This window comes from Perca fluviatilis, chromosome 13 (assembly GCF_010015445.1).
Source record: "Perca fluviatilis chromosome 13, GENO_Pfluv_1.0, whole genome shotgun sequence".
NCBI lineage: Eukaryota > Metazoa > Chordata > Actinopteri > Perciformes > Percidae > Perca > Perca fluviatilis.
The window spans coordinates 8,070,490-8,098,384 of record NC_053124.1 but is presented as its reverse complement, the minus strand read 5'-3'; the positions used below and the strand labels follow the sequence as shown (position 1 = coordinate 8,098,384).

General features: G+C 40.7%; 1 protein-coding gene across 1 annotated transcript in view; it reads left to right on the top strand.

Moving 5' to 3' along the window:
* Positions 1–27,348, top strand: part of LOC120571509 (collagen alpha-3(IX) chain) — an 80,281-nt gene extending 52,933 nt beyond the window's left edge. Inside the window, exons 10-43 of the mRNA XM_039820488.1 lie at positions 1,181–1,577; positions 2,564–2,644; positions 4,964–4,981; positions 5,802–5,891; positions 6,015–6,050; positions 9,180–9,251; positions 9,414–9,458; positions 9,562–9,597; positions 9,699–9,722; positions 9,825–9,878; positions 11,588–11,659; positions 14,339–14,377; positions 14,533–14,589; positions 16,507–16,560; positions 16,830–16,883; positions 17,059–17,112; positions 17,242–17,295; positions 18,476–18,529; positions 18,614–18,667; positions 18,765–18,818; positions 19,224–19,277; positions 19,817–19,861; positions 20,322–20,375; positions 20,485–20,538; positions 20,668–20,721; positions 20,986–21,057; positions 21,166–21,201; positions 21,314–21,358; positions 22,321–22,353; positions 22,642–22,788; positions 23,910–23,964; positions 24,079–24,273; positions 24,767–24,853; positions 26,464–27,348. Coding sequence (XP_039676422.1) covers positions 1,181–1,577; positions 2,564–2,644; positions 4,964–4,981; positions 5,802–5,891; positions 6,015–6,050; positions 9,180–9,251; positions 9,414–9,458; positions 9,562–9,597; positions 9,699–9,722; positions 9,825–9,878; positions 11,588–11,659; positions 14,339–14,377; positions 14,533–14,589; positions 16,507–16,560; positions 16,830–16,883; positions 17,059–17,112; positions 17,242–17,295; positions 18,476–18,529; positions 18,614–18,667; positions 18,765–18,818; positions 19,224–19,277; positions 19,817–19,861; positions 20,322–20,375; positions 20,485–20,538; positions 20,668–20,721; positions 20,986–21,057; positions 21,166–21,201; positions 21,314–21,358; positions 22,321–22,353; positions 22,642–22,788; positions 23,910–23,964; positions 24,079–24,273; positions 24,767–24,853; positions 26,464–26,666 — 2,533 coding nt within the window. The 3' untranslated portion in view covers positions 26,667–27,348. The remainder of the gene's footprint in view (positions 1–1,180; positions 1,578–2,563; positions 2,645–4,963; positions 4,982–5,801; positions 5,892–6,014; positions 6,051–9,179; positions 9,252–9,413; positions 9,459–9,561; positions 9,598–9,698; positions 9,723–9,824; positions 9,879–11,587; positions 11,660–14,338; positions 14,378–14,532; positions 14,590–16,506; positions 16,561–16,829; positions 16,884–17,058; positions 17,113–17,241; positions 17,296–18,475; positions 18,530–18,613; positions 18,668–18,764; positions 18,819–19,223; positions 19,278–19,816; positions 19,862–20,321; positions 20,376–20,484; positions 20,539–20,667; positions 20,722–20,985; positions 21,058–21,165; positions 21,202–21,313; positions 21,359–22,320; positions 22,354–22,641; positions 22,789–23,909; positions 23,965–24,078; positions 24,274–24,766; positions 24,854–26,463) is intronic.
* The last annotated feature ends 547 nt before the right edge of the window (positions 27,349–27,895 follow it).

Genomic DNA, 27,895 nt, shown 5'->3' with positions numbered 1-27,895 from the left:
GTTCTTGTCAAAAAAATAAAAAATAAATGAGAAGAAAAAAAACGCTGGCATAAGGCTGGCTTCACTTCTTCCGTGTATACCCATCACAATAAAAGCCCGGCTTAAATTCACTCACGAGTAAAATCTGAATCTCCAACATTAGCAGTAACAGTTCTCTGTCAGTTAAATGTAGTAGTACAGTGATTTCTTCTGAAGAGGTAGTACACCGCGAGTCAGTAGTACACAGTTGGGTTGCTTTGAGGAACTTCTGCAAGTTATTTCGGGGTATAATGGTTCTGGAGAAAGCTACAAGCAGTAATATCACAGGCCAAGCACTTCAACGATCACTGCACTGGTCAAAATAAAGCCATTTATAGCTTTTTGCACTTTATTAAACAAGTGAAAGACATGCTGTTCAAAAAGACAATTTCACAACACTGATTCCAGCACAAAGTGTGCAGGTTAATGGCTTCACCACTTTACATAACCAAAGGCGTCTCCTGGTGTTTCCCTGTGTGCCTGCTCCAGTTCTGTTTTGGCTAATCTTTTCCTGCAGGCCAGCTTTTCTCAAAAAGCTGTTACGTAACTCTCTGGCACCCTGCACCTACGCCAACCGGGCCTGTCACACTGAATGTAAATACATGTTTATTTCCTCCACAAGTCCCGTGGCACAGACTTGTGCTTTGAAGTCCGTCCCTTCCAGCAGGCTTTATGCTGCACTCCCTCAACTTTTTTTTCTGCAGGACAAAAGCAGCACATACTTTAGACTTTCTCACCTCAGGCAAGGCTAGAGAGTGGTCTTCATTTGTTTTATTGGCTCACAGGAAACTCTTTTTTTATTGGCTCACCTTGATCGTTTACAAGATGGTAAAAGCCCGGCTGCAGCGCCCATCTATGAATGCACCACCTACTGAGAATCTGGCTTGTTAAAGACACAGAAAGCACCAGACTGTGGATGCTAACCAGGACTGCATGTTGTAAATGAAGCAGTGATTTATGCACTAAGGCGGCCTCTTTCACAAAATCGCATTTTTATCCACATCTTGTGCTTGATTGTGTCTGTTTTGTGATCATGAATTGAATTGACGTAAAGGATATTTTGAGAATAATCTTTTATTTGAGCTTTTCCTTTGAGTGCCATTCAATAAAAAAGCAAAATTTGAACCTGATACCTCACCCTTGCGCTCGATTTCCCTCTCAGGCTAAACTTTCCTCGCGGCTTCCCCGACGAGTACTCCTTCATGGTGACTTTCCGCATGATTAAGAACACGGTGAACAAGGTGTGGAACGTCTGGCAAATAGTGGACGAAGACGGCTACAAACAAGCCGGACTGAGGCTGAATGGCGACCAGCTGGCTCTGGAGTACTTCCTGATGGGCGCCGACGGCAACCTGCAGACCGTCACCTTCCCCGGCCTTTCTGTGCTCTTCAACACCAAGTGGCACAAAGTGATGATTGGCGTAGAGCGCGACCAGGTCACTCTGTACGTGGACTGCCAGCCTGTGGATCAGAGACCCATCAAAGGCAAAGGCCCCATCAACACAGAGGGAGACACTCTCATTGGCAGGCTGGATGCTGATCCCGATGCCTCCGTAGTGGTAAGTGGGGATGGAGAAGTGCCTGCTGCATTCAATCATGCTCACTGACTCTACGATACGATATACTTTATTGGTCCCACACTGGGGATATTCCCTTGTTACTTACAGGCTCCATCAGTGAAACGGTGCTCTCTGTGAACAAACACGTTAAGGTTTTATGTGTGCTGAGCTGTGAAATAATTCTAAATTGTTGCTGTCACAGCAAAGCTGCTCAGCTGGATTCCAGTGGGAAAAAAAGAAAAACCTAATCCCAGCAGAAAATAGCATTGGTGTATTCTCAGTCTCGCATTGCCAGAAACTATCTCCACACCACTGTGAAGTAAGGTCTGGCTACCCCACAGCTACATTCTAGGATAGGAGACAAAAACCCTCTGGCATTTCTTTAAACCAATCACAATTGCCTTGGGCAGGGCTTAGCTACGGACACGACATTCGTTCTGCAAAATGGTCTTTGGAAGGATTAGTAAATATTAAATGAAGTTAACTGTTCACACAATGCAGTAACGTGAGCTATTTAAATTAGCTGGACACATGCTCTTACCAGTGTATCGCCGTGTGTGCTTCGTCCACAGCAATCCTCACCAATCTGTCCCAAAACGTCCCAGTTAACATATTCTTTGTAAGTCTACAATTATTCCTCGAAAGAACCAATCAGGCCTGCGTTGATGCACGATCCAAATTTTCTTGCAAACTTGCCATTTTCAGCATGTAGCTTGCAAGCTACAAGTTTGGCGTTGTTTCCCGAAGCGAACCGAGTTTAAGAACGGCAACACGCAAAGAGCGGAAGGTGAGGGACATCAGGCAATTATCCTGGAAATGTACTTCCGTTGATCCAGACTAGTGGAAGCTCAACAATCCATAGAGGGAACTGATAAAAAACTACACTAACTACACTGCTAAGCACTTCAACATTTATCATGTCAGCGTTACATCTGAAAACGAATGCATAGTATTGTATTTGCAGTAACATTAGCATCTCTTTTCAGTTTGAACTCCAGTGGATGCTGATTCACTGTGACCCAAAGAGGGCCCAGCGGGAGAGCTGCAACGAGCTGCCTGCCACCGAGGTACAGTAACAAGGACTCGGATCTGCTCAGCATCTCCTGTGGTTTGTGGTTTCATTCAGGTTGATAGGTCTTCCAGCATGCTGAGAGAAAACAAGGGCAGAAATGCTGAGAGGGAGTTGCAGAAGTGTAATACAAACTGCCAAGTAGTTTCCTTTAGTACACCCAGAGGTTGCAGTTCATCTAAAACAATTTGCAAAGTTGGACAACAGCAAACTGGAGTTGTAGTTGCTACAAACATGTATTAGTTAGTTCGCTACAGAAGCTGGCAAATAACAATGAGGAAGTCTGAACAATTTAATAGTGTGAGATCAGAAACCCAACCTGCATAGTGTGCATAGTGCAAGATGTTTGTGGTTACCATTTCTTCTAAAGTCAGCATAGAATACAGCTGTATGCACACAAATGGGCCACTTGGCTTGGCAGCTCCTGCAACACGAAAACAACATGAAGCCCAACAACAATATGGTTTTGCATAGTTACATCTAAACCGAAAAGTTATTGTACTGACTTTGCCCACACACATACTGGGGTAAGATGAATTAAAGGTCTTGGTAATGGGTACATAAAATGTAGTATAATTAAAAATGTTTTAACAAGTTAAGTATGTTTCCCTGCCTGAAATAATACTTTCCTAATACAGGCACACTACCTGCTGCTACTTGATTATCAGCTGACAGGAATGCAATTTAACACCTGCCGCCTGCTGTTTAAGACATTTAAGTGTGGTTTTGTCCACCCTTGTTGCTGAGGACTGCACAGTAAACTGGCAACACTAAACAGTGTTCTCTGAGAAAAAAATAGCCATGGAAATATCACTTTTTCAATCATTTATACCTTCTTTACTGTATTTGCTATGATGGAGTGTCACCAGGCTTACTAACTATAGTATAAATGACTATTACTACCTCCCATTTAGAAGGTCATTTAGCTTAACTAGCTAAGAAAGATTGTTTACCATAGCATGAGTTTTTTAGCTAGTAATATGGGCAACAGGCTTCATAAATTAGGCTAAATTCCTTGTATGTTATTTGCATTTTTCATAGGGTTTCTGTTAGACGGAAAATAAATTATTTTTAGAGAAGAAATAATATTCTCAAGGTGTGCTCAGACAGAAAGAAAAGCAAATATTAGCCTCATTTGCGCGAGTTTGACCACTGGATGATGTACGCAACAGCTAATACACAAACTGTAGACGTTAGCTATAAGCTAGCTAGAAATGTATGCAGCCTCTATCTGAACTCAGGACTTTTGGATTTCGATTGTTTCCCTCCAATCCCTCTCCTTTTTTCCTCTCATACTTTTCGTACATTTATGAGGTCAATTTATAAAGCCCCCGGAAGCTCAAATGTATTTGCTTGGTTGACACATTTTTAAGTCGCAAAGAGACTTTTGCGCAACCCTTGGTGTCTTGTACACAATCACGCTGCCGCCATGTTCTGCATGTTCTGTCCTGTTAAGTGATTTCCTGGTTATGCTGTCAGTTCATGTACATTTTTTATTGTAACTACCAGATTTGACTTGGCGAAATATTTCATGTCAACAACCAAGTTGTAACTATAACTGGAAAAGTCCGATTTTTATGAAAGTCAACTTGGCACCTAGTAGTATGGAAGTGCACATAAACTTAAACAAATAAGGATGTTGCATGAAAGTCAAAATCCCTCACTGAAAGTAATGACATCTAGATTTACTTGATAAAGTGCTATATTCCCAATTCTCAGTACGTTTTAACCCTGACACATCCAATTCTGCCAATCTTACAACTGTCTTGCCTGATTATGACTACAAATGAAGCGTTTGGTAACCAGTAGGAAAGTTTGACAATGCAAAAAAACAAACACATTATGCAAGGCTGCGTATGGTTTTTGGCATTCATGATTAAATATTATCTTTCATTTCAGTGTGGCTTTATCACAATAAGATTTCTGCCTGAGAGAAATACTTGTAGCCTGTAATGAAAATGTCACTCTGCTGTCTCACATCTCGTTCTGTTTAGAGTCTGCAGTGCAATGAATTAGAATTAGCTCAAGTGTTTTTTATTCAATCACTTGGATCAAGATGCAAATATTCCTTCCCACTAAAGACAGAAACATTTCCTGGCCTGGTGCGCTCTATTAGATTGTAGGCCAACATTCCTGCATCAAGCTGTGAGGTGGTTCTATACATGGGGAGTGTTGGTACTATGGGCTGTATATTCAAACGACAGCATGATATACTCACTACTATGATCATGAACAGGCTTCTGCTGACACTTTTGGTGAGGTTGGTGTGACTACTTTCACTAACTCTCCCTTTATCTGATTTCTCTTGCTTCTTCAGATGTATGCCAATGCTGAGGTAATTACTTATCTACTCTACTTCTTTTTGCTTTGTGATTTTAAGCCAATAATCTACTTCGGTGCTTTGGGTTGCCTACTTGCCTCAATGCTTTGTTCTGAATCTCATTTATGGTGGTGGTTTTGCCTGTTTGCTTTTTTTTTAGGGTACAGAGAGTAGAGTTATACCTGAAATAACCCCAATTTGAAAAATGTGCCTGCAGGCTGTAAAAACACACATGTACATTAAAGGTGCTGTAGGTAGGATTGGGAAGATCCAGGATTTAGCCAAATTTAGCCAAATTTGAACATCGACAACTTCTCAGTCCCTGCCCCCTTTCTGCTAAAGCCCAGAACGGTCTCCTAAGCCCCTCCCCCCACAAGGTAGAATGAATGCGTGTGCATGAGCAGCGATTGACACGCAATTAGACACCCCCCCTGGCCCTGATTGGTGCATCTGAACATTTTTGCAAATCGAACTACAGGCTGGAGGTGGTGCCAGAGGAGCCGGATTTTTTTTTTTTTACCTGCTTCATGTAGTTCTACTCGAACATGGCAAATATGACAGCAAGTTAGTTACCTACTGCACCTTTAAGATTGTTACATTAACAATACAATACAACATATACATTTGTCCAATTTACTGTTTTATTTCTTGAAAAGCATAATATATCAAATAAATAAATAATAAAGAAATAAAGAATTTGCCATTCTGGAACAATGATTTGATAAATCCAAGTTAGGCGTTGTGATTTCATAATTTGTTCTAAATCAAGGTTTAATTCATGTTTTTTATTAAGTCATTTCACTTTCATTTGCTGACTTGTTGTCTCCACTCTCAGCCTGACAAATCTGTCCAAGGTCCCCCAGGAGCCCCTGGCCCAGAGGGCCCCCGAGGGCCCGCAGGAGAAAACGGCAGAGATGGAAGAGATGTAAGTATTTCCTCATTAATAACTCTCTTTCTCTCTACAAATTCCTAAAGTCCTTTATTGTCTAAGATACAGAGCTTTATGTCTGTGCTTTCTTTAACTATGTTGTTTTATTCATCTCTCCAGGGTCTTCCAGGTTCTACTGGCAGTCCAGGCAATCCTGTAAGTATGAAATGCTAAATGATTTACTGCCAAAATACTCTGCAGGCTGTGGATCCATTCTCCCTCTTTTTGTGTAATGCAGTACCTCAGGGAAATTATTCACTTTACCTCTGTGGTCAAGCATTGGCAGAAATTCACAAATTGATTTGTCCGTGACAACATGGCTATGACTTGGCATTTCATTATATTTTTGAATTCTGGAGATGGAATTTTTATGTAGGCCAACCCAGAAACCTTTACTCTGAAATTCCAAGGAATTGACGAAAACTGTTAGTATTTTGGCTACAATATAAATTGCGATAAATGTCAAGTCACTGGTCGCTAGTGGAACGACATCAACAACATGAGCCCTCATGTCTAAAACCAACAGTAAATACCATTTCCATAGAATTATACCTACAACTTTTTCAATTATCAATTATAAATATACAACATTATTCCTGTGTGTAGCTTTACTAAAATTAAGCAGCAAAGAAACAAAACTCAGATAATTAAACAATAATTAACAACAGTACATAAAAAGTCTATGGACACTGCGACTGGTGCTACTGTACAGGTCGCATCATTGGTGTGTTTGATTTGGGTCATATAGTGTGCTCTCCGCATTGTGCATTAAGGTAGATGTAGTATTGCATTGCCAGACCTATCTCCACAGCGCTGTGTCAGCGTTGGAGCATGGTCTGGCTTCACCGCTTATCTATTCTGGGATACAGTAGGGTGGGGGGGGGGATGTTCTGGCTTGTATATATATTGTTAAACCAATCAGCTTCTTCTGCTGATTTATCATCTGTCTTCTGTTCCTTTCTCACATAGTCCTGATAAACTTATCAGGACTTTCCACGTGTCTTCTTTTTACTCTTTAACTGTTGTGACTAGGGGTACAAGATATATCGACTCATTATCGTTATCCAAATATCACGTTACGAAATATTATATCTAGGGGTGCAAGATATATCGACTCAATATCGTTATCGCAATCTTTATTTTTATCGCAATATAGCGTTTATTTTGTGGAGCGCTGCGTCCCGTCCGTTGGCTGTGTGGCTTAGTTGGGTTTGATTTAGAGCTCGCTTAAAACGCTATAATGATCATGTTCCATTGGCCAGTTACCGTGCCACTTGCACATGTTAGTACACGTCAGCGCCCGGGTCCACTACGTAACAAACTCTATGGAGCATACCACGTGTGTGTATATTTCGACAGAGTGAAGTGAAGAAATAGACAGAGACAACAAAATGGAACGAATCAGAGAAGTGAAAGAAAAGTTGTGTCCTGTTGTTTTTATTTATATATTTTATACTGTATAACCAGTAAAACATGTCCTGTTCTGTAGACATGGTCCTTACTTATATATTCATGTTGGACCAGTCCAATATGTCAGTTGAAATAAACCTTATGTTGTAAGAAAAGTTGTTTAATTTGTCTTCCAGGATTACAAAAATGCATGACACAAAGTCACAGAAACTCTCAGAAAAAGTTGTGGGCTGCTTTTTTATGGAGCTAAATCAGGGCCAAATGTTTTGTTAATTTGAAAAAAATATATATAGTTGAAAAACTAAAGCTTGAAATTGAAAATTTAAGTTTTGGTCTAAAACTTGAAAAAATAAAACCATGTATTCAAACTAAAATTAAGTGTACCAATTTTTCTTTGAGTTAGAATAACATTTAGATTAAATTCTGGAATTATTTTGAATAAATAATACATTTTCATTTTTCACTTTTATATTTGTTTTCAGTTCCACATTTCATGTTTTCAGATTCAAAACTTATTTTTTTTACGGCTTTTTATAAATTTATAATTTATTCAAAACAATTGCAGAATTTAATCTAAATTTTATTCAAACTGAAAGAAAAAATGGTACGCTTGTTTTTAGTTTGAATAAATGGTTTTATTTTTTCAAGTTTTAGACCAAAACTTAAATTTTCAATTTCAAGCTTTAGTTTTTCAACTATATATATTTTTTTCAAATTAACAAAACATTTGGCCCTGATTTAGCTCCATACTGTTTAAGACAATGTGTGCTAACGAGCAAGCTTATTTCTAATGGTTCTTCACCTTTCACCATCATAGCCCAGACATCCTAACCTGACGGGCCAGATGGTTAATTAAACAGAACCATCTGATAAGCCGTCATTGGAAACTGTTTGGAAAAGGGCAGGCACGTTTGAAAGATATTCCCCGGCAGGTGATGTGATGAACCATCTGTCTATCGCGTCCGCCATTGCCACAACAAAACCACGCTTGAGCTGGTTATAGGATGGCGAAGGCATGTCCCGCCCTGCTCACCCTGGTATTCTTACCCTACCCTAGTCTCACTCCTCATTCCTAAACTTAACCAATCCAACCAACAAAGGCAACAAGTATTAGCCAATCAAAGGCAGAGTAGGGCGGGACATGCCTTCGCCATCCTAGGAAACGCAAATTTGCAGCCAGTCGCTCCTCACCGGACCACGATTGGTTCGGTAAGTTGGTAGTACAGACACAAATGCATTACTTGAAGCCTGAATAGATGGATTTTTTTGTGATATGTTATCCTGTGAGAATCTAGCTGCCGTGCAAAGGTAACAGACATCCCACTCCCCATCTATGTCCCCATCAAAAAAAAAAAGAAATTGGCAATCTGGTGAAGGAACCAGATTTCTTCAGATCTACTGTAACAATTTCTTATCTTTTAAATGAAAATGCATGGAATCTAGACATTCTTTCTTAGCTCCAAGACGGACAATGTACTGTACTGTATAATTAATTTAACACCATGTAGTTTTCTTTAAAGTCATTCTTCTTACAGATAACACATATAACGCCACACAATGTCTTTGCACTGACACATGACAGACCTGAAAGGCTTTAACAATTGTTACTGATCAAACATGAGGGTTAAGTGGAGGCGACACGTTTACTGGTGCCTCGTTTTGTTGTCGTTTTATTGTCGCTCTCTTCCCGTCCAACCCACTTGTTATCTGCGTATCCTTACACGAGCTTGGGATGTTTTATTTTAGGAGCGAGAGCGGCCCACCTTTCATTGATTAAATGTTGACTGTCACTGCCTCCGTGTATCTTAGCAACGGTGCAGAGAGATGCAAGAAGGAGATAAAGCGTTTTTTATTCCTGTTGTGTCTGTTTCCTAGGGCAGCAAAGGGGAGAAGGGGGAGATCGGTCTTCCTGGACAGAGAGGCTTGCCTGGCCTTCCAGGAGCTAGTGTAGGAAACATTACTATATCCCCTGACACACACACACACACACACACACACACACACACACACACACACACACACACACACACACACACACACACACACACACACAGTATTTCTAATATCTGCCAGTACTGTTTGTGTGTGACTATTTGTTTGTTGTTGCAGGGTTCTTCTGGTCCAATGGGTCCCATAGGGCCTCTGGGGGAGAGAGTGAGAAACCATTTATAGTACTCTGAAATCATTCAGTTATAAGAATTATAATTCTTTACAAACATAGACAATGTTTCTGACTTATTTTACCTCCTGACTGCAGGGACTTCCTGGCTTTCCAGGACCTCCAGGTCCCGCTGTAAGTATCTTATCAAAGCAACATACGTGGAAATGGCACTGCATTTGACGGCCGTATGGAGACGCTGACAACGCTAATCTCTTCTGTCTCTCGTTTCACAGGGCCCAGCAAGTGAAGGCCCCGCTGTATGTGTTTGCTACATCTTCTGTTGCATTCTGACACATTGTTGAAATGCTCGTACAGTACATGTGCTGCTTTATTAACTGCTGTGTGTCTGTCTGGGACAGGGACCACCAGGGAAACCAGGAATCCCAGGAGATGAGGGAAACATCGGGCCTGAGGTCAGACAAACAAACATTTTAAGTTTGAATACATGTTGATATGAACCAATGTGAAAATAGTCAGTTTTGAAAAGTAACTATGTACATTTACCAAGGTATTATACTTGTGTGAAGGTCTTGTGCGTTTTATTTTATGCTACTTCATACTTCTACTCCACTACATTTCAGAGGGAAATATTGTACTCTTTACTCAACTACCATTTCTTTCGCCTAAAAATGACGCCCTCCTACAACTAAACTGCATTCTCAATTACATTTCTCCCAGATTATGTTTGTTTCAAAACGTCATGGTACCGGCGACAGGCATACGTTGTGAAACGGTTGCAGTTTAAAACATGTAATTAAAGGTGCTGTAGGTAGGATTGCGAAGATAGCCCAAAAAATTTGAACATCGACAACTTCTCAATCCCTCCCCCCTTTCCGCTAAAGCCCAAAACGGTCTCCTTAGCCTCTCCCCCCACAAGGGAGAATGAATTGCAAATCGCACTACAGGCTGTAGGTGGTGCCAGAGGAGCCTTTTTTTTTTTAATGACCTGCTTCATACAGTTCTACTGGAACATAGGGTCAGTTTCAGCAAATATGACAGAAAGTAAGTTTCATAAGTCTTACCTACTGCATCTTTAATGTGAATTGAAACAAAACTAGGTTAGGTTGGATTTAGGAATCAACACTATTTGGTTAGGTTTAGGAAAATATCATGGTTTGGGTTAAAAAAAAAGTATGTTTTTAACGTATTATATAACTTAAGTTATATACGTAAGTTTAGTACGTTACATCAGTTTAATTTGCGGACTTAAGTCAGGATAAGTCAATGTTGACTTTTGGTTTAACATGGGACACAAGCAGCGACCTCCTGGGTAAAAGTCCCATGATTGTTTGACCCATCCATCCCCCTTGAACTTCCCCCTATGCAGACTTTGATTAGAAACAGGGGCGTAGCACACAATTCTGGGCCCTGTAGAAAGGCATTTTCTATGGGCCCCTCCCCATATCCACAGCTATTCATTCTAGCATCTTTTTGGGCCCTCCTCACATGAAGGCCCTGCATACTCAGTCCCCTCCCCCAGTCCGACACCCCTGATTAGAGACATTTTTGTGATACGTCAAAAACAAACTGGGAAAAAATATGTTTCTCTAGAAACTAAAAATACGTTTCAATTGAAACATAACTGAGAATGCAGTTTTGTTGTATGGAAACCTAATTTTTAGGAGACAGGGCTGCCACCACATGTATTCAACAGCTATAGTTACTACTTCCTTTAAGATTTTACATAGAAAACATATGCTCATGAAATATAATACACTGTTAAAGATTAAGCTGGTGGTTCACAACATTTTTGGTTTGTGATCTCTTGACCTCTTGCCTGGGAACTAGTCCCAGGGGACATTTTTCTGCAGAACTATTACTTTTACTTTGAAAACTTTAATTAAATGTTGCTGAATAATACTTTAGTAATTATACACTGGTGATATTACTTACTTGTAATGGAGTATTTTTACATTGTTGCGTTGCTACCTTTACTGAAGGACCAGGTTCTTCTTCCACCACTGGAAATAGTTGTAATCATAGTTTACACACAGTGACACAAGGTTTTACAGCACTATAAAAACAGTTTGATATTTTAAAGATTTTGTCATGGTCATATATCAAACGCTTGCTCATAAGTGTTGGATATAAAATGTTATGATAATATTTCCTGTACTTGCAGGGTCAACCTGGACCCAGAGGGAAACCCGGCACAGCAGGGCCTGCTGGCCCTCCTGGTCCACCAGGGCCGGCGGTGAGAACCAAATCTAACCCATGTTTGGTTTACAACTACTACTTTATCTTTTTTTATACATTTCATACAATACAATACAGGCATTTTAGATCTTCAATATGTGGAAGCTTATCTGCAGATGCTAATATTTATGATTACAGCTGCTAACTGTCGATATTACTGTGTTTGAATTGGACACTTTTCGCGCCAACGATTATAAGTATATTGTAAGCAGACATTTATTATTTGGAAAAAGCCTTTTAGACAGATATTAGACATTGCGATGCTAAATGACTCCAGTGTCTCCAGACCTAGACCTTGTAGGTGTACAACCGATTGTATCAGAAATCACAAATCAATTCAAATTCAATTCAATTCAATTTTATTTATAGTATCAATTCATAACAAGCAGGGCTGGACTGGGACAAAAAATTGGCCCTGGCATTTTTGGCCCAGGCAGCCCACACCCACCGTGATTGGTCAGACACATTCCCTGCAGACAGTCCTCTTAAAATATGCGTGCATTCTATGATATGAGTTGCCTAGTTTTCAGCGTTCATGTGATCGTTTTGGATCCTTCAAGAGGGGTCTCAAGACTTATCTGTTGATCTTACACTTAAATAATGAATTAATTCTTAGAGTTATGATTTGTATATTTATGGTATTTTTGTTATTTTTTATTTTTGATATTTTATGTTGTATTGTCATTATTGTTTTTATTACTATTTTTCTGGACAAAAGTGTCTGCTAAATACAATAACCATAACCCTTCCCAAAAGCTACAATAAAGCTGAGAGTAGTATATGCCCTGGAAAAGAGCTAATTTAGCAATTCAAGGAACACTGATGCTTGTATCAACACTGATTTTGTAGATCACACAGACTTTTCAGCTACCCAACAGGCTAACCGCTAGCATTTTCAATGTAAGCTTAGCAGTTATGATACCTGATAGCCAATAACCTTAATGTTACAGCCAAAGTGCTTGTTATTGTTATGACGTGAGGCGCGCACACACACACACACACACTCTCACACACACACACACACACACACACACACACACACACACACACACACACACACACACACACACACACACACACACACACACACACCCTCCCTTCCTGAGAGTCCCTGTTAATTTGCCTACTCCTTACCACATCGTCATCTACTCTCTCTTCCATCTTTTCCTCACTCGCTCCCACTCGCTCTGCACCTCCCTTGCGCTTTGGTGGTCGTTTGTCCATTTTAACGTGGTTGCTTAACTTCCAGCAAAACTATTAGAGCTCGTGTCTCAGGGCCTGGAGGTGTGGCCATAGTGGGATTCGTAAATTTGCGGCCCGGAGTAGGAAAGGGGGTTCCTGGATTTGATTGGGTTAGGCCAGTGCCAATAAAGAAAATTAACCAATGGGCACAAAAAAACAAAAAGGCCAATTTATCGGCGATTCGGCCCAAAAGTGCGTCGGCCCACCAGGAAAATGCCAGTCCAGCCCTGATAACAAGAGTTATCTCAAGACACTTTACAGATAAAGTAGGTCTAGACCACACTCTATAATTTACAAACACCCAACAATTCCAGTAATTCCCCCAAGAGCAAGCATTCAGTGAGACTCCCTCTCAGGAAGAAACCTGGGACAGAACCAGGCTCTTGGTCTGACGGTGCCGGTTGGGAGTGTGATGACATGAACTTCTACAACTACCATTGTAGTCACTGTTCCATTATCTTTAATGTGACTATTATTGCTACTGTTCATCAGACCTCCAGCCGGCCCCATCAGACACCGCCTACCAAGAGTCTGGGTCTGTCCCAGGTTTCTTCCTAAAAGGGAGTTTTTCCTCGCCACTGTTGCAACAGCCACTGCTAATGCTTGCTCTTGGGGGAATTACTGTAATTGTTGGGGCTTTGTAAATTATAGAGTGTGGTCTAGACCTACTCTATCTATAAAGTGTCTCGAGATAACTCTTGTTATGATTTCATACTATAAATAAAATTGAATTGATGAACAGTGGCAATAATAATCACAATAAAGATAATGGATCAGTGACTAGAACTAGTAGTTGTAGTAATTCATGGCATAGCAGGGCACTGCAAAATCAGAAAAGGTTTTATTGCCACAATAAGTACACTTATGTGGAATTTGCCTTGGTGAAACGTGCATGTATAAAAAAAAAACACATATTGAACATTAATATGAAATAAACAATTAATACAGAAAAACAAATATATATTGTACATACAAAGTAACAGTTGCATAAGAAAAAAGGCAAAATAGGTTGAGTGCAAATTTTGCAAAGAATATATAGTATATGCAATGGGCAGATGTGAAGTCCAGGATGAAGGTTAGTGACAAGTGTAGTGACTAGGGTTCAGATTCAGGGTCAGTGGGGGTCTGGGGCCTTGTTGTCATGCCAAAGTTGACAAAACGGAATTATCAGTATCTGCATGCCTTTTAATTAAAGCTCAACATCAGCCACATACTGCATCTTGACCACCTGCTGAACAGGTGTATAACCCCCCCCCCCCCATACTAATGTGTCATCTCTTTGGATACTCATACAATCACGAAATCACGAGTGCATGGTGACCTTTCACGCTGCGGTCTCTTTTCACATTACCTCTCTGGGGATTTCTGCTGGTGGATTTTATGTGGACATCTAAACCCTCGCGGCTGTTTTAGATGTCGCTCTGCTGTGTTTTAGGGACCGCCTGGTGCCAGCAATGAGGGAAGCGGGGAAGCTGTGAGTGTTTTACTGTCTTTCACGCTGCCAAATGTGTCCTGGATGCATGGCAATTGGATTGGTGACAGTAATTATCTGATGAAACAATGGAGTCATTAAAGTGGCTCTGCCGCAGCCATACTTGAGTATCTCACTGTTTTTTCTTTCATTCCTAGTGTCCTGCTGCCTGCCCTGCAGGCCCACAGGGACTGGCTGGGCTACCAGGGATGAAGGTGAGGAATGGCAATGTCACTTTAGATTTAGAGACACCTTAGATTTGGTTTATTATTTTAGCTTTGAGTTTAGTTTTAGTTTTGAGACCATGTTGGGAACTGTTCCCTCTGTAGGATTCCCAAGGATCAGATTTTATTAGCTTAGTTAATAAGGTAAAATAGTTGCTGTTCATTGTCCAACACAACAAAGTATTCCTGAATATCCCATTAGCGCTGTATTCTATTGCATTATTCAAATTTTGACAAAATATTTAAATAAAAAAATTGATTTTTACAGACTGAAATATCTCAACTTCTAATGGATGGATTTACATTAAATTGTGTGTAGACATTCATGGTTCCCAGAAGATGATTTGTAATAACTTTGGTGATCCCTTAACTCTTCATAACACAAACATCATCATCATCATCATCATCAAGTCAACATCTCACTTTGTCCAATAGTTGAGTTCATGACCACATACCTCAGCCTGTCCTCATATTGTACATGTAACTGTTTTTTAAAGACAATCCCTGATGTTTTACTAACCTCACGTATTTGTGTTGCCTAAACTTAACTAGTTCCGTTCTACAACGTTTACTACGTGTTTGAAACCGCGACCGTTACGTTAAATAGAAGTGTCCCATGATTACGGTCCATCAAGTCCTCCAAGTCATACAACCTTATAGGTAATTTATTCCTACCCTCTAATATGACCCACAGGACCTTTTTCATAAATTAACGGACCAAGTGGTGACAGGAAATATGACCCACAGGAGCATTTTCCATCCTCATATCTAATTAAGAACATAATGTGGTGGTTTTAAACACATCATTAACGTTGTAAAACAATCTCAGTTTACGTTAAGAAAAAAACTACTTAAATTTAAAAAAGGATCATGGTTTCGATTTAATCATTACATTTGTGAAGTTAGTTCACTTCTGGTTATGATACTGCATTACTCCCAAAATAATGACCATGGCCACTAGAAGGCTCCACCTCTATAAGCATAAATAAGCATCGTAATTGCTGCTTGAACAAACGACTTATGGTGGCCTTTTAGAACGTAAATAAGACCTGGCAAAGTACCTGAAAACAGAGTCTGTGGTAGTTCCCGCTACAGTAGGTGTCTTTAATGGATGCATTATAAGAATGGCGGTGCCCTGTTCATTCCTATGAGAGTAGCTCAGTGGCGCAAGCTAAGGCACTTGCAAACATAGTACTATAACTTTCTGATTCATCCACATTCCATTAGCATAAGCTGCATACTGTGTACAAAATGCAGCTTTAGTTTAACTTACAGATTTGTAAACATACTATACAAGACATCTTGATGACAGCGAGGCTCCACCCTCAATCTTTAGCCATTTTGTCATCAGGAGCCAGGCAGCCTTTTTGAATCAGTGAGTACATTATCATACTCCCTTACTTACCACTCAGCTTAGTGAGAGTATTAGGGGCTGGTATGCAGGGTTCAAAATTAACTTAGCGTCCACCATCCAAATGGCTAGTGAATGTTAAAATTATTTTTTGGGGGCTGGTGAGTCAAGCAAATCTACCATTCTACCAATGTGTTGAAGGGGAGTGCAAGATTGATGTCCGGCCGATTTTGGTGGGCTGGTCTGGGTCTCAAAAGTCCAGGGCTGATTTTTTACCTCAGTCCAGCCTTGTCTCTTTTACAATGGTGGCCTGTGGGGAAAATCCTTTCTGGGTCGCAGAGGGATTTATTGTTGCAATACCGCCAGTGTCACTGGACAAAATCAGCCGAAAGACCTAATTTTGCCATAATGACACACACACAAACAAACACACACTTGCAAGTTAAAAGCAATCACAGCGTTGCTGTTGCCGTTGGTAATCAGTAAAAGGGTAAACCCTGATAAATGTGTTGATAAAGTTGTATAACATTGTTGATACAATTGATTGTTGCCTTTAGGGACACACAGGTTTGCCTGGTGAGCCCGGAAAAGATGGGGAACCTGGAGCAAAGGTATGTGAGAGAGTAAAAACAGAAAGATATTTAGTCAGCAAATGAGGTTCCTGCTTAATATCCCTCCTTTACTTTTGACACTTGAAAAAAACAAGGTCCCTTTGCATTAACAAGCTACTGTGTGAATTCCCATTTCCAGTAACAGCTCATAGGTATGGGAAGAGTTTGATACCAAAATAACGTGCACAAACATGATGCGATTGCAGCCAATAAACAGCTTAATATGATTATCTCTGGTGTTACAATTTAATTAATCTTATTTTCCACAGGGAGATGCTGGAGAGGAAGGTCCTCAGGGGCCACCAGGTCGCATGGGAGATGATGTAAGGGAACTTAATGCTCAATTACAGTGTGCTACTATACAACTGTACGTGACTCTATGAAAGAAAGTGAGATATATATATATATATATATATATATATATATATATATATATATATATATATATATATATATATATATATATGTATATGTAAATATGCTGTTTTGTCATTTTAGGGGCAAAGAGGGCCCATTGGATTCCCTGGAAGCACGGGGGAAAAGGGAGACAGAGTATGTTCAAACAAACCATCACATTTTTTCTACTAAGGGCTGCTTATAAAAATAAAATAAAAATGTACTAAGCTTAAACATTTGCAGCATTACGTTTGCAGATAAAAACTGACTCTTCTCTGTACACAGGGTCCTCCGGGTTTCAATGGCGTCCCAGGACCTACCGGCCCGCCTGGAGCTCCTGTAAGCAATTCACATCAATTTTATTTATAGTGTCAAATCATAACAGAAGTTAGCTAGAGTAGGTCTAGACCACACAATTGCCCCAAAGAGCAAGTATTGGGTGCGACAATAATGATAGCAGTGGGTAAAATTGAATTACATGATGAACAGTGGCAATTATAGTAACAGCAAAGATAATAGAACTATGAATAATAATGGTAGTACCAGTCCGGGGCGTAACAGGGCGTAGCAGTCCACTGGGCAGGAGACTGGGGTTCTTGTCCCTTGTGTCACGTAAACTTTTAACCCCACACACAATCTATTCCTAACCCTAACTGAGTAGTTTAGTTTAGTTCAGCAGCTGCAACCACGATCCAGGTGCCACCACAATCCAAGGAAATCTGCGAGGCGAGAAAGCACAAGGACTCTGGGGAAAGGGCTTAGTTAGTTGTCTCGCATTGCCAGACCTTCCTCCACAGCGCTGCGGAAGAGGGTCTGGCTAGTCCACACAGCATTCCGAGATGGGAGAAAAACCTGCTCTGGTTTGTTGGCATTTCTTTAAACAAATCACAATCGTCTTGGGTGGCGCTAAGCGCCGGACGGAGCCTCATTGTCTCTGCAAAATAGTCTCGGGAAGGAACTTGTTTTGGTGGAATGTGCAAGTTCAAACATTGTTTTACCATGCAGAGATCTGAGGAGCAGTTAACCACAGTTCTCATAAATCCACCGGAGTTTAGAATGCCAACACAAAGGAAGTGGAAGGTGACGGATTATCAGCCGAAAATGAGGGACATCCAGCGGAACCTCCGGCCGCACCAGAGCAATTCCTTATATGAGTCGTCGTTGAAATAGACCACTTAGTTAGTAACATGCATTATTGGGACATGAATGCACACAGATGGAGAGAGAGAAAGAGAGAGAGAGGAAGAATGAGGAGCTCAGTGTGTCATAGGAAGTCCCCCAGCAGTCAAAACCTATAGCAGCATAACTAAGGGCTGGTCCAAGGCAAACCTGGGCCAGCACTAGCTATAAGCCTTATCAAAGAGGAGAGTTCTAAGCTTACTCTTAAATGTGGAGAGCAAGCAGTCTTAGTTTGACCGGCTCTATGTCCTCTACTCGTTGTCATTCACTCTAACAGCACTAGGGCAGGATGTAATTGAAAACTCTTACTCTCTGCTGTGCCTCTGATCTCTTCTCTCAGGGTGTGGAGGGAATCCGTGGACGTCAGGGTTTGGAGGGTGCCAAGGGTGATGAGGTGAGTTCTACACTTCACCTTCTGGATTATGTTGCAAAAAATATTACCTGAAATATATAAAATATTTTGTGTGACTTTGATTAGGGAGCTGTGGGACCTCAAGGAGAACAGGGTCCTGCAGGGGAAAAGGGAGACGTTGTAAGTACGCTAATGGGATTGGGTGAACTCATTCATTCTTTAGCCCACTGTGGTTAAGAGTGTGGCCGGGTTCTAACTGTGTGGTGTGACACTACAGGGAGAGCCTGGTAAGGACGGCTTGGATGGACTTCCTGGAGTTGATGGAGCCAAGGTGACTTCTCAATTTCAACAGCAAATATTTTTTTGTTACAGTATTAAATGTCTTTAAATATTGTGACCACAAATATCCACATATTGAGTCGAACGTTAATTTTTAACGCTCAGACCATCACGGTACACTGAAACTCGCTTTATGCACTTGTATCAGCAACGTGTGTATGTACTAAATTGAAATTTTCAATTGTCAGAGAGATTTATCATTTATTTTGGCAAAATATACAATGTCATGTTAATTTACAAAAATAATGAACAGCAAAATGCAAAGTAAAAAGCGTACGTTTCCAAAGATCAAATCAGGTGTGCCCCATTATATCGGCAGTAAACGTGTATGGACTCATAACTACTAATCTAACCCTATTCATTAATGTATTTGTATGACTACACTTGTACTCAACAGGGAGAGCCTGGTACTGCTGGAGCTAGTGGTGTCAGGGGGATTGTGGGTATTCCAGTAAGTCCAACTTTCTATGTTTCTCTAAGTGTTTCTATATATGAAAAAAACTGTCTGCTACATTTTGCTACGTTTGAATAGTTTTTTTTTTTTAAGTCAAAGCAAGGAAAACTAATGGAGGAGAAGGTCCTCTCTGAAGCAACAGAGCAGGGCAGATCAATAAAACATTTAAGTCAAACAACCAGCACGAAGACAAATCTAATGCCAACAGCACATCTACAGTACCTTTGCCTCTGAGTGTGTTAGGTGAAAGGACACAGATATGGTTTCTCACTCAGAATTTGTTTAACTGAGTCTACAAAATGGCACAGTACAAAAAGTATGTTTTAGACCCTTATCTTCTGAAGAAGAAGCTGTGCAGTCTCCTCTTTTATTTCCTGGCGAGAGATGTTCAGAAATTACACAAAGTGCACAATGGGGACTTTTCCTAGTAAATAATTTGCAAAGCCACCTTAGAAATATTTTTTTTTTTTTTACAGAGCCTCCACTAAATACAGTATAAATTCTTAATTTCTTTTCGTATGATGTGTCGTTCCTAGGGGCTGCCAGGGAAGCAGGGAGTAGTTGGACCCTCTGGTGCAAAGGTAATTGGAATCATCTCCTATTTAATGAGGCATGTCCACCTAGTGCCTTCAAAATGTTATCGTTGCACCATTAGACCTTAACAGAACTCACTAAGTATGCTGCACTACCTTCCTTTTTACATTCAGTCTTATTCATTTGCAATACTAATAATGTCTACATACATGTATTATATAATTATATTACTTTATTCATATTGTATTTGCTTAGTTTTTAGCCCTTTATCTTAACTTGCACTATTTTTTTTCAATGGTCTTAGATTCAGGTTTTGCTTTTGCTTGTGTGTTTATTTTTTATAGTTATTTAGTGAGCATTGTTGGAATTTGGACTACGATTTTCATTGCCAACGATTACTTCTGTAATTGTGCACATGACAAATAAAGAAAATCAAACCTTGAACCGACCAAGCAGACTGAGCGGATAGAAATGCAGAGACTAACACGATTCCTGTTTTGGATTTAGGGTGACGCTGGTGCTGAGGGACCTGTCGGGCCAGTCGGACTTCCTGGAAAGACTGTGAGATTCTCTCATCAACCCTCCTATCACACTCTCGTCATATTCATGTGTTAGTTTGATGAATGTGCTGCAAGTCCTATTATCAAACCCAACATCTGTTTTCATACAGGGGGAGCCTGGAAAAGATGGAGAAGATGGGAAACCAGGAAGTAAAGGATCAACCGTGAGTTTATATTTACTTGTGTGTTGTCAGATGTATTGATTTTGGTGTTTAATGTTTTTTTTGGCGTGTTTAGTAGTTTAGTTATATTACTAAGTTGAAGTGTAAACTGTATCTATAATCAATTACCAGGGTGAAACAGGAAAACAAGGGCCAGTTGGGCCTGCAGGTCCTCCAGGCATCCAGGTGAGACATACTTATCAATACTTGATTCTGATTGGTCTATCACAGCATTCGGCGGTCTGCTATTTCTGTGTACAGTAACAAAACGGTTGCTAAGTATAACAGACCGTTGGCATTGACAAAGTTTTCATCATTTTTAAATCAATACATTCATTTTTAAATCAATATTTGTGCGCATACGGAGATCATAGCGCTGATCAGTGAATCAACAGTGCAAACACAGCGTAAGTTAGCACCATGTTTAGCTCATTCATCTTGTATTTCCAGGGTGACAAAGGAGATAAAGGTAGCACCGGTGCCACAGGACTGAAGGGTCATACTGGACACAAAGGTGATCAGGTTAGACAAATCTCATTTTACCAATGTTATGTGTCTCCACATCCATAATGATAAGAGTCCGTAGGTGTGGTGAAGTAAATACAATTCAATTTCCCATGTGTTGTCTAGGGACCAATGGGACCAATGGGACCAAAAGGAAGTTTGGTAAGAACTATTATAACCCCTGTATTTGGTTAAAATTTGTCTGTGAATGACGTCTCGCAGCCATTTCATTGGTCCAGCAGTGGCAGACTAGGTACCTTGTTTTTGTTTACAGGGGGACACAGGTATAGCAGGAGATCCTGGGGTCAAGGGAGACCAGGTATGTGGAGCTATGTTTTGTTTTTAGAACGTACAGTATGTGTATTGAGAACATAGACTGCAAAAATAGCTTCAAGTTTTGGCAATATGGCCGTGTCCATCTTGGTCGGATGTGACGATTTTTTGACAAGAGAGTTGGGCTGGGGAGGATGACGCGGCCATGTCAGTGCTGTTTATAGTTGCAATGGCGCTGCGCTAAACGCTAAAGGGGGAAGGTTGTCTCTTTTCAACCCTTCTGAAGAGAGTTATCCAGTGGAGATTTTCCTTCTGGTAAACGCAGACCTCTGGGTACTGCCGCCATTCATCTGCATGTACGGCAAACACAGAAAATTGGCATACATTACCATAACTTACCAAGTAACGCTAGCGGTAGCTAGCTAGCCTGCTTGGCATAACGCCAAAACAATTTTAGGCAACCAAAATGTTTCAATCAACTCTGATGAAGTGAAAACACACAGTGAGAGGGTACAAGTTTGAGACGAAAACACAGACCACACCCAAAAACAAGTCCATGGCTATTTTAATGTACACAGGGCAATGGTTAGTATTGCTAAGCCTCTGTCATGATTGACAGGTCAGCGTCCTAAAGCATCCCCTGCTTTATTGTCTATTTTAAAATAAATGGGACTATATTTAACATAATGAACATCGTGCTGTATTTAAGAAGACTGGAAAGTGGCAATTGAGGCCATAAACTCATTATGAAAATGTTTATTGAGCTAATAAAATGAGAAGTACAGTCATTTTCCATAGACTTTTATAGAGACTGACTTCTTTTTGCAACGAGTGGAGTCGCCCCCTGCTGGAAATTAAATAGAATGCATGTTTGAGGCACTTTCACATTGGCTTCACTTTTCAGGCCAGCAAGCTTTGTCCATTGTTTTTACAGTCTATGATAGAGAATGCAACACTATGTCTGGTAGTGGATTTGAAAGATGTCTACTAATCTTTGTGTGTTTTCAGGGCCCTCCTGGTGTTACTGGAATCAAAGGAGAGGTATTAACACTACAGACTTTACTGCAACACAATTCTGTTTCTGATGCCTAAGGATCTTTTCTCTTAGAAATTGATAATTCCACCACTGCACTGTAACACCTGCTATTACTAGTGGCTTGCATTGTATGTGAACAAAACAATGTAAACTAGATGAACTATCTTCACTAAATCCCCACACATATAACAATAATAAGGAATTGAGACTTACCAGTTAAAAAAAGTAATGGACATAGTTGTAGTCTCACTAATGTCAGAAGGGGATAGTAATTCTTTTTTTCTCACCTTAAGCGTGGAGAGAAAGGCCAACGAGGAGCTACAGGAGACGAGGGCAGACCAGGCCAGCCGGGCCACTCCGGTTTGTCTGGTCCAATGGGAGCTCGAGGGCTGGAGGGAGAACCAGGCATTCCTGGATCACCAGGCCCCAGAGGTCTTCCTGTGAGTGTTTCCATTGCCAATATACAGAATGAACACACTATCCTCAGCAGCAGCACATTTCCTACCCATAGTGGCCTTCAAGAGCTAAACTTAGACAGTTCAGCCATGAGTGGAGATGGAACGACTTGAGAACTCTAATCAAGAGTCCACATATGATGTAATGACTTTGGTGATCCTCTGACTTTTCATCCAGCGCCATCATCAGGTCAACATTGTTATTTGTCCATTGCTCTGGTTCATGGCCAGAGACCTGCAAAGCTAATGACATTCCCCTCAGCCTCAGCTATACTTTGAGCTTCAAGGAGTACTTCACCCTCAAAATGACCATTTGTATATCAATTACTCACCCTGTGTTACCCTGAATTCTTGAAGAAAAATGAGTGTGTCTGGCATGCCTCCACGGTGAACTAAGAATCCAAAAACAGAGAAAATGTGTAATGAATTGACTTAATATGCTAATGCTAATATGTTAAGTGTCACTATAGCATCGTTACAGTCATTCCCCAGCTGCAATGATGATGCAGAGAATGAAGATGTGGAAGACATGAAAACACTGACCAATCAGAGCAGACTGGGCTTTTTCAAGAGAGCAACTTAAAGAGACAGATGCTAAAACTATGGGTTTCAGGGTGACTACTGGTATATTCAGACAGACAGTTTGAGAAAATAATGTGTTTTTGAACATTAAAGCATGTAAACATGTTATTATTGGAACTTTAACATCGTTGTTCTTGGTTTTTATCTGCTGTTTTTTCTGAAAAGCACTTTGTAACCTTGTTAAGAAAAGTGTTATAGAAATAAAGTTTATTATATTTTTTTATTATTATTTGCATGTTAGCATTGTCATTGTAGCATGTTAGTATGCTGACATTAGCATTTAGCTCTTCTTCAGCATTCCCGTTCAGCCTCACAGAGCTGCCAGCATGGCTGTAGAGTTGCAGTATTGTTATTGTCAAGCAGTGCATTCTGACCCCATAACAGTTTGTTTATATATATATATCTTGCTTTTAAGCCATCAGGATGTGGTTTGCAGGGGTGATTGAAATTGTACAAATCTATGGTCTTGATTACAACAACCAGCAATCACATTGAAGAGTTAATTTTTATTCATCCGTTCACAGGGCCCAAAAGTGAATGACGAGAAGCTTCGGGATATGTGCTCAGCTGTTGTTGAAGGTGCAGTTGTTGACTTTAATTAATCACATCCATATCTTCACTTATATTCAAGCCATAGTAAAACTATTCATGGATACTTCCTGTTTTAAGCTGATTTGTTCTTTGTCCTTTTAGAACAATTAGCAGAGTTTATGAAAGAGTTTCTGAAGAGGCCGGCAGCCATTGGTTCCCCTGGTACTCCTGGACCGGCAGGACCTCCCGGCCCCCCTGGACCAGCTGGAGTGGCAGGAGCAGCAGGGACTCCAGGTCCGGCAGGTGCCAAAGGCCATCCAGGCTTCTTTGGGCTTCCGGGCTTACCGGGCAAGAAAGGTCAGTGAGCCTTTTTTAATTGCCCAATACTCCACCAAAGCCAGTGCTAAGATAGCCCAATCTGCTGCCTTTAGCAACCTCTGGCAAAGCCTTTAGTGCTTTGTAAATACTGCATGTGATTCCCCAGCACTGTGATAGATAAGCTGTGCCGCTGTGATAGCTTTTTGCTTCCCCTTTATTTCCCTGGAGAGCCTCCAGAACCCATACAGTGGAAGTAATGGCGAGAAAATAAGTGGAGCCTTTAGAGAAAACAAGGCAGTAAGACTTTGTCTTCACACTGCCAGAGCACACTGAAAGAAGTTATGCAGAGTGCTCAGCGGATGGAAGGGCTTCACCCGCGCATAACAATATCCAATTAATTACTCACTAAACAAGGCAGAGTCAGAGGCATTCAGTTTCCTGATTACATCCCCATAACTGTGAAAACAGTATGTCTCTCCATTTCATCCTAGCATTTATTTGTGTGTCCTCTACATGCTTTTCTGTTCTGCAGGTGATACTGGGGAGAAGGGAGACAAGGGAGACAAGGGAGTGGATGGTGTAGGAATCAAAGGAAGCCCAGGCGAACCGGGTTCACCAGGTGAGGCTCGTTCTTGTCATGGTTATAGCATGTTGTTGGTGAGAATGTTCCTCTTTATTAACAACTGGAACTGAAATTCTCTGTGTTTGGTGTTTTAAGCCCAGAACGGCACTAGGATTAGGCAATGGTTAGGGTTAGGGTTAAAGTTAGGGTTAGGTGCCTTGAAGTCGATGGTCGCAGTGCTGCCTTGAAGTCAACGTTGGGGGCTTAAAACACCATTGAGTGAAATTCTCCTCACCTTTTGTGTAAGGAAATATAAACCATAATGCTATGATCTCTTTGTGTAGATTGTCCATTTTTCAAAAGAGAAAAACTGTTTTTGGACATTTGGCTATTTGTGGTAACAGGATCTAGGCTTCCAGCCACTGGGTGGGCATTTCCATGGCAGTGGTTGACTGACTTTTTAGGGCGAACTTCGCTAGGCCAGACTTTCTTTTACATTGTTTATATTGAGGGTTACTCACTAAAACACTTGCTGAATGCATTTCCCACCGGATAAAACATGCAAAACTGTTGTATGAAATATTTTACATCCTGCATGGATGTCTGCTTGCTAGCAGTTGTCTTTTTCCTGTCCTTTGCTGTTGCATTACTGCGCTTCTTGGTATTTAACAGCCACCAGTGGAATCATCAGTGGAATAGTGAGAAACCATCGGCAGGATTGTGTATTGCATCATCTGTGCACACATGAGCATGCATGGAAGGCCTAATGTGCTACTACGAGACAACCGGGACGGAAAAACAGCTCCATAGCGCTACTTGCTGTTAGTGATCAAAAACTCGACAGGGTACCTTTAACTGTGGTGCACTATTGATTGGAATACATCACAGCCCAATACAAGGCCTTTTTTTTATACAAGGCCACATAGTGTGTACCATAGCGTTTGAGCAGGTACATAACCATCAAATAACGTCCTAAAGTAATTTAAGATGTGTGTTGCTTTTTGGGAGGACTCTTCAGTCTGTATTCCACTCAATAAGGGAAGCTAGCAAGCTCGGCTAACTAGCTAACGTACGGAGAAAAGAGAGGAAAGTGCTGAAATCAGTGGAGTTGCAAAGTTTGAGGAGCTATTTTCCTGGTTCAGGAAGTAAAAGTCCCATTCATTTTTCAGCAGCGTTTTGAATTCTCTCTGGTTGGTGCCTCTGACTGGCTATCAACAGCAGCCCAGGCTCATGGGTATTGAAGTATGAAGAGCCCTGTGCCAAAATAATGGACAGAACATGATCTTTTCAGACACACAGTTGAAATAAATACAACTGGTGATCCTAACATAAACCTCTAGGATCCTTATATTATACAGGAGGGTCTCTGCTTTCTATGTAACTTCAGAGACATTGTGGATAACATGTAAAGAATATTTGAAATGGGACTCTAGAATGGGGAAATAACATTCAGCTATCTGTGTAGCCATTGGGATTTAAGTGATATTAAGAATTATTTTCAGTGACCACCCACACAGATGTTGCACCAATCAAATTACAGTACCAACATTGTCAGTCTTCTTTTTGGTAATTAAAAATGTCAGTGAAAACTAACTGATATATTTGTATATACTTTAAATATTATTATTTATATTATTATATTTAACCATTTGTATTTTCCCCATCAGGTGCACCAGGCGCTCCTGGCATCGGCAAGGATGGCAAGAATGGAGAACGCGGCGAGACAGGAAGTCCTGGTGTCCCAGGAGCAGCCGGTCCAAAGGGAACTTCAGGTCCGCCCGGGCTTTGTGATCCATCAACCTGTATAGGCAGACTTCCACCTTTCTACATGGTCAGTGGAAAGAAGTCCGCCGGCTACAAAAACCCATGAGACATCGCAGCTCTTTGACACACTCCAGATCTCATCCTGCAGCGACCACGTTTCAGGGCTACTCAGAAGTACGGGCGACGTGGTGATCTTTGGGAGTCCTTAAACGTCTCCATCTGAACCACGGATCTAAGAGACGCAAAGGGAAACAGAGACAAGGCACAATTGTAGAATAATGTATAGACGTTCTAACTTGTATGTGATTACAGTGAGAGCTTATCTAATGTTCAAAGATAGCTGCTACTGATGTCAAAGCGACTTCTTCCAGCCGACGACAGGCACGCATGCCCATGAGTTGACCCGGAAAACTAATATGACAACTTGTACTCACAACTCTCTCTGATTTCTCTCTTATGCGTGTACTTTTTCATTCCTTGAATAAGCTCCCTGAAAGCATTGCTTCTACTCTTTTAGCTACATGTAAAGCCCACAGCACACCAGGTGCAATTTTGAACCACTGATTCTCCACTGCAGTCACGAGCCAATTAGGAAGTGGAACTATGTTTTGAGGCTTTGCTTTCAAAACATAACTATGAAAAAAGGTTCACATTAACATTTAAAATTGTGCAGACCTGACATGTCCAATAATGTGCATTTCCTTTAGGATCATACATTTGTCTTGCCTGATTTTGTCCTATGAATTTGTTCTTTTTCAAGCAATGTAATAAAGTGATATGTTTTGGAAGTGTTGCACATTACTGTATTAAGTTTCCCATTTAATGGTGCATAAAATGTCTCTTAGAGCAGCTGCAGCTATTATTTTAAAAAAAGATATGCAAGTGACAATGAGTCACATTATTACACAGCACGATACAGAGGATTAAATAGATTGGTGTGCACATGGAAAAGTGGTTGATCAATGAAATTCCACAGCCCATCTATAGTGAAATGGTTTTGTTCAGGAGGGAATTACTGTTGCCTAGTTACAAAGGACAGTCAACATCATCCCTACCTCTGTCTGCACAGCACAAATACATTCACAGATCAAATATAACCTTTACCAAGCTGCTGGAAAGAGTTAGCATAGCAGCCATCCCAGTAGGGATGTCCTAGATTGTAGCATTGTATGGAGCTAGTGGATTTGAGGTTGTATGGAAAAGTGAAAGGGTGCACAGCTTTCCTTTACATATTCATCTAACCCCCTTAGATAAAGAGGGTTCAGCTATTAAAGGGGACACATGCTAATTTTCAGGTTTATACTTGTATTGGATTTACTGGAACATGCTTGCATG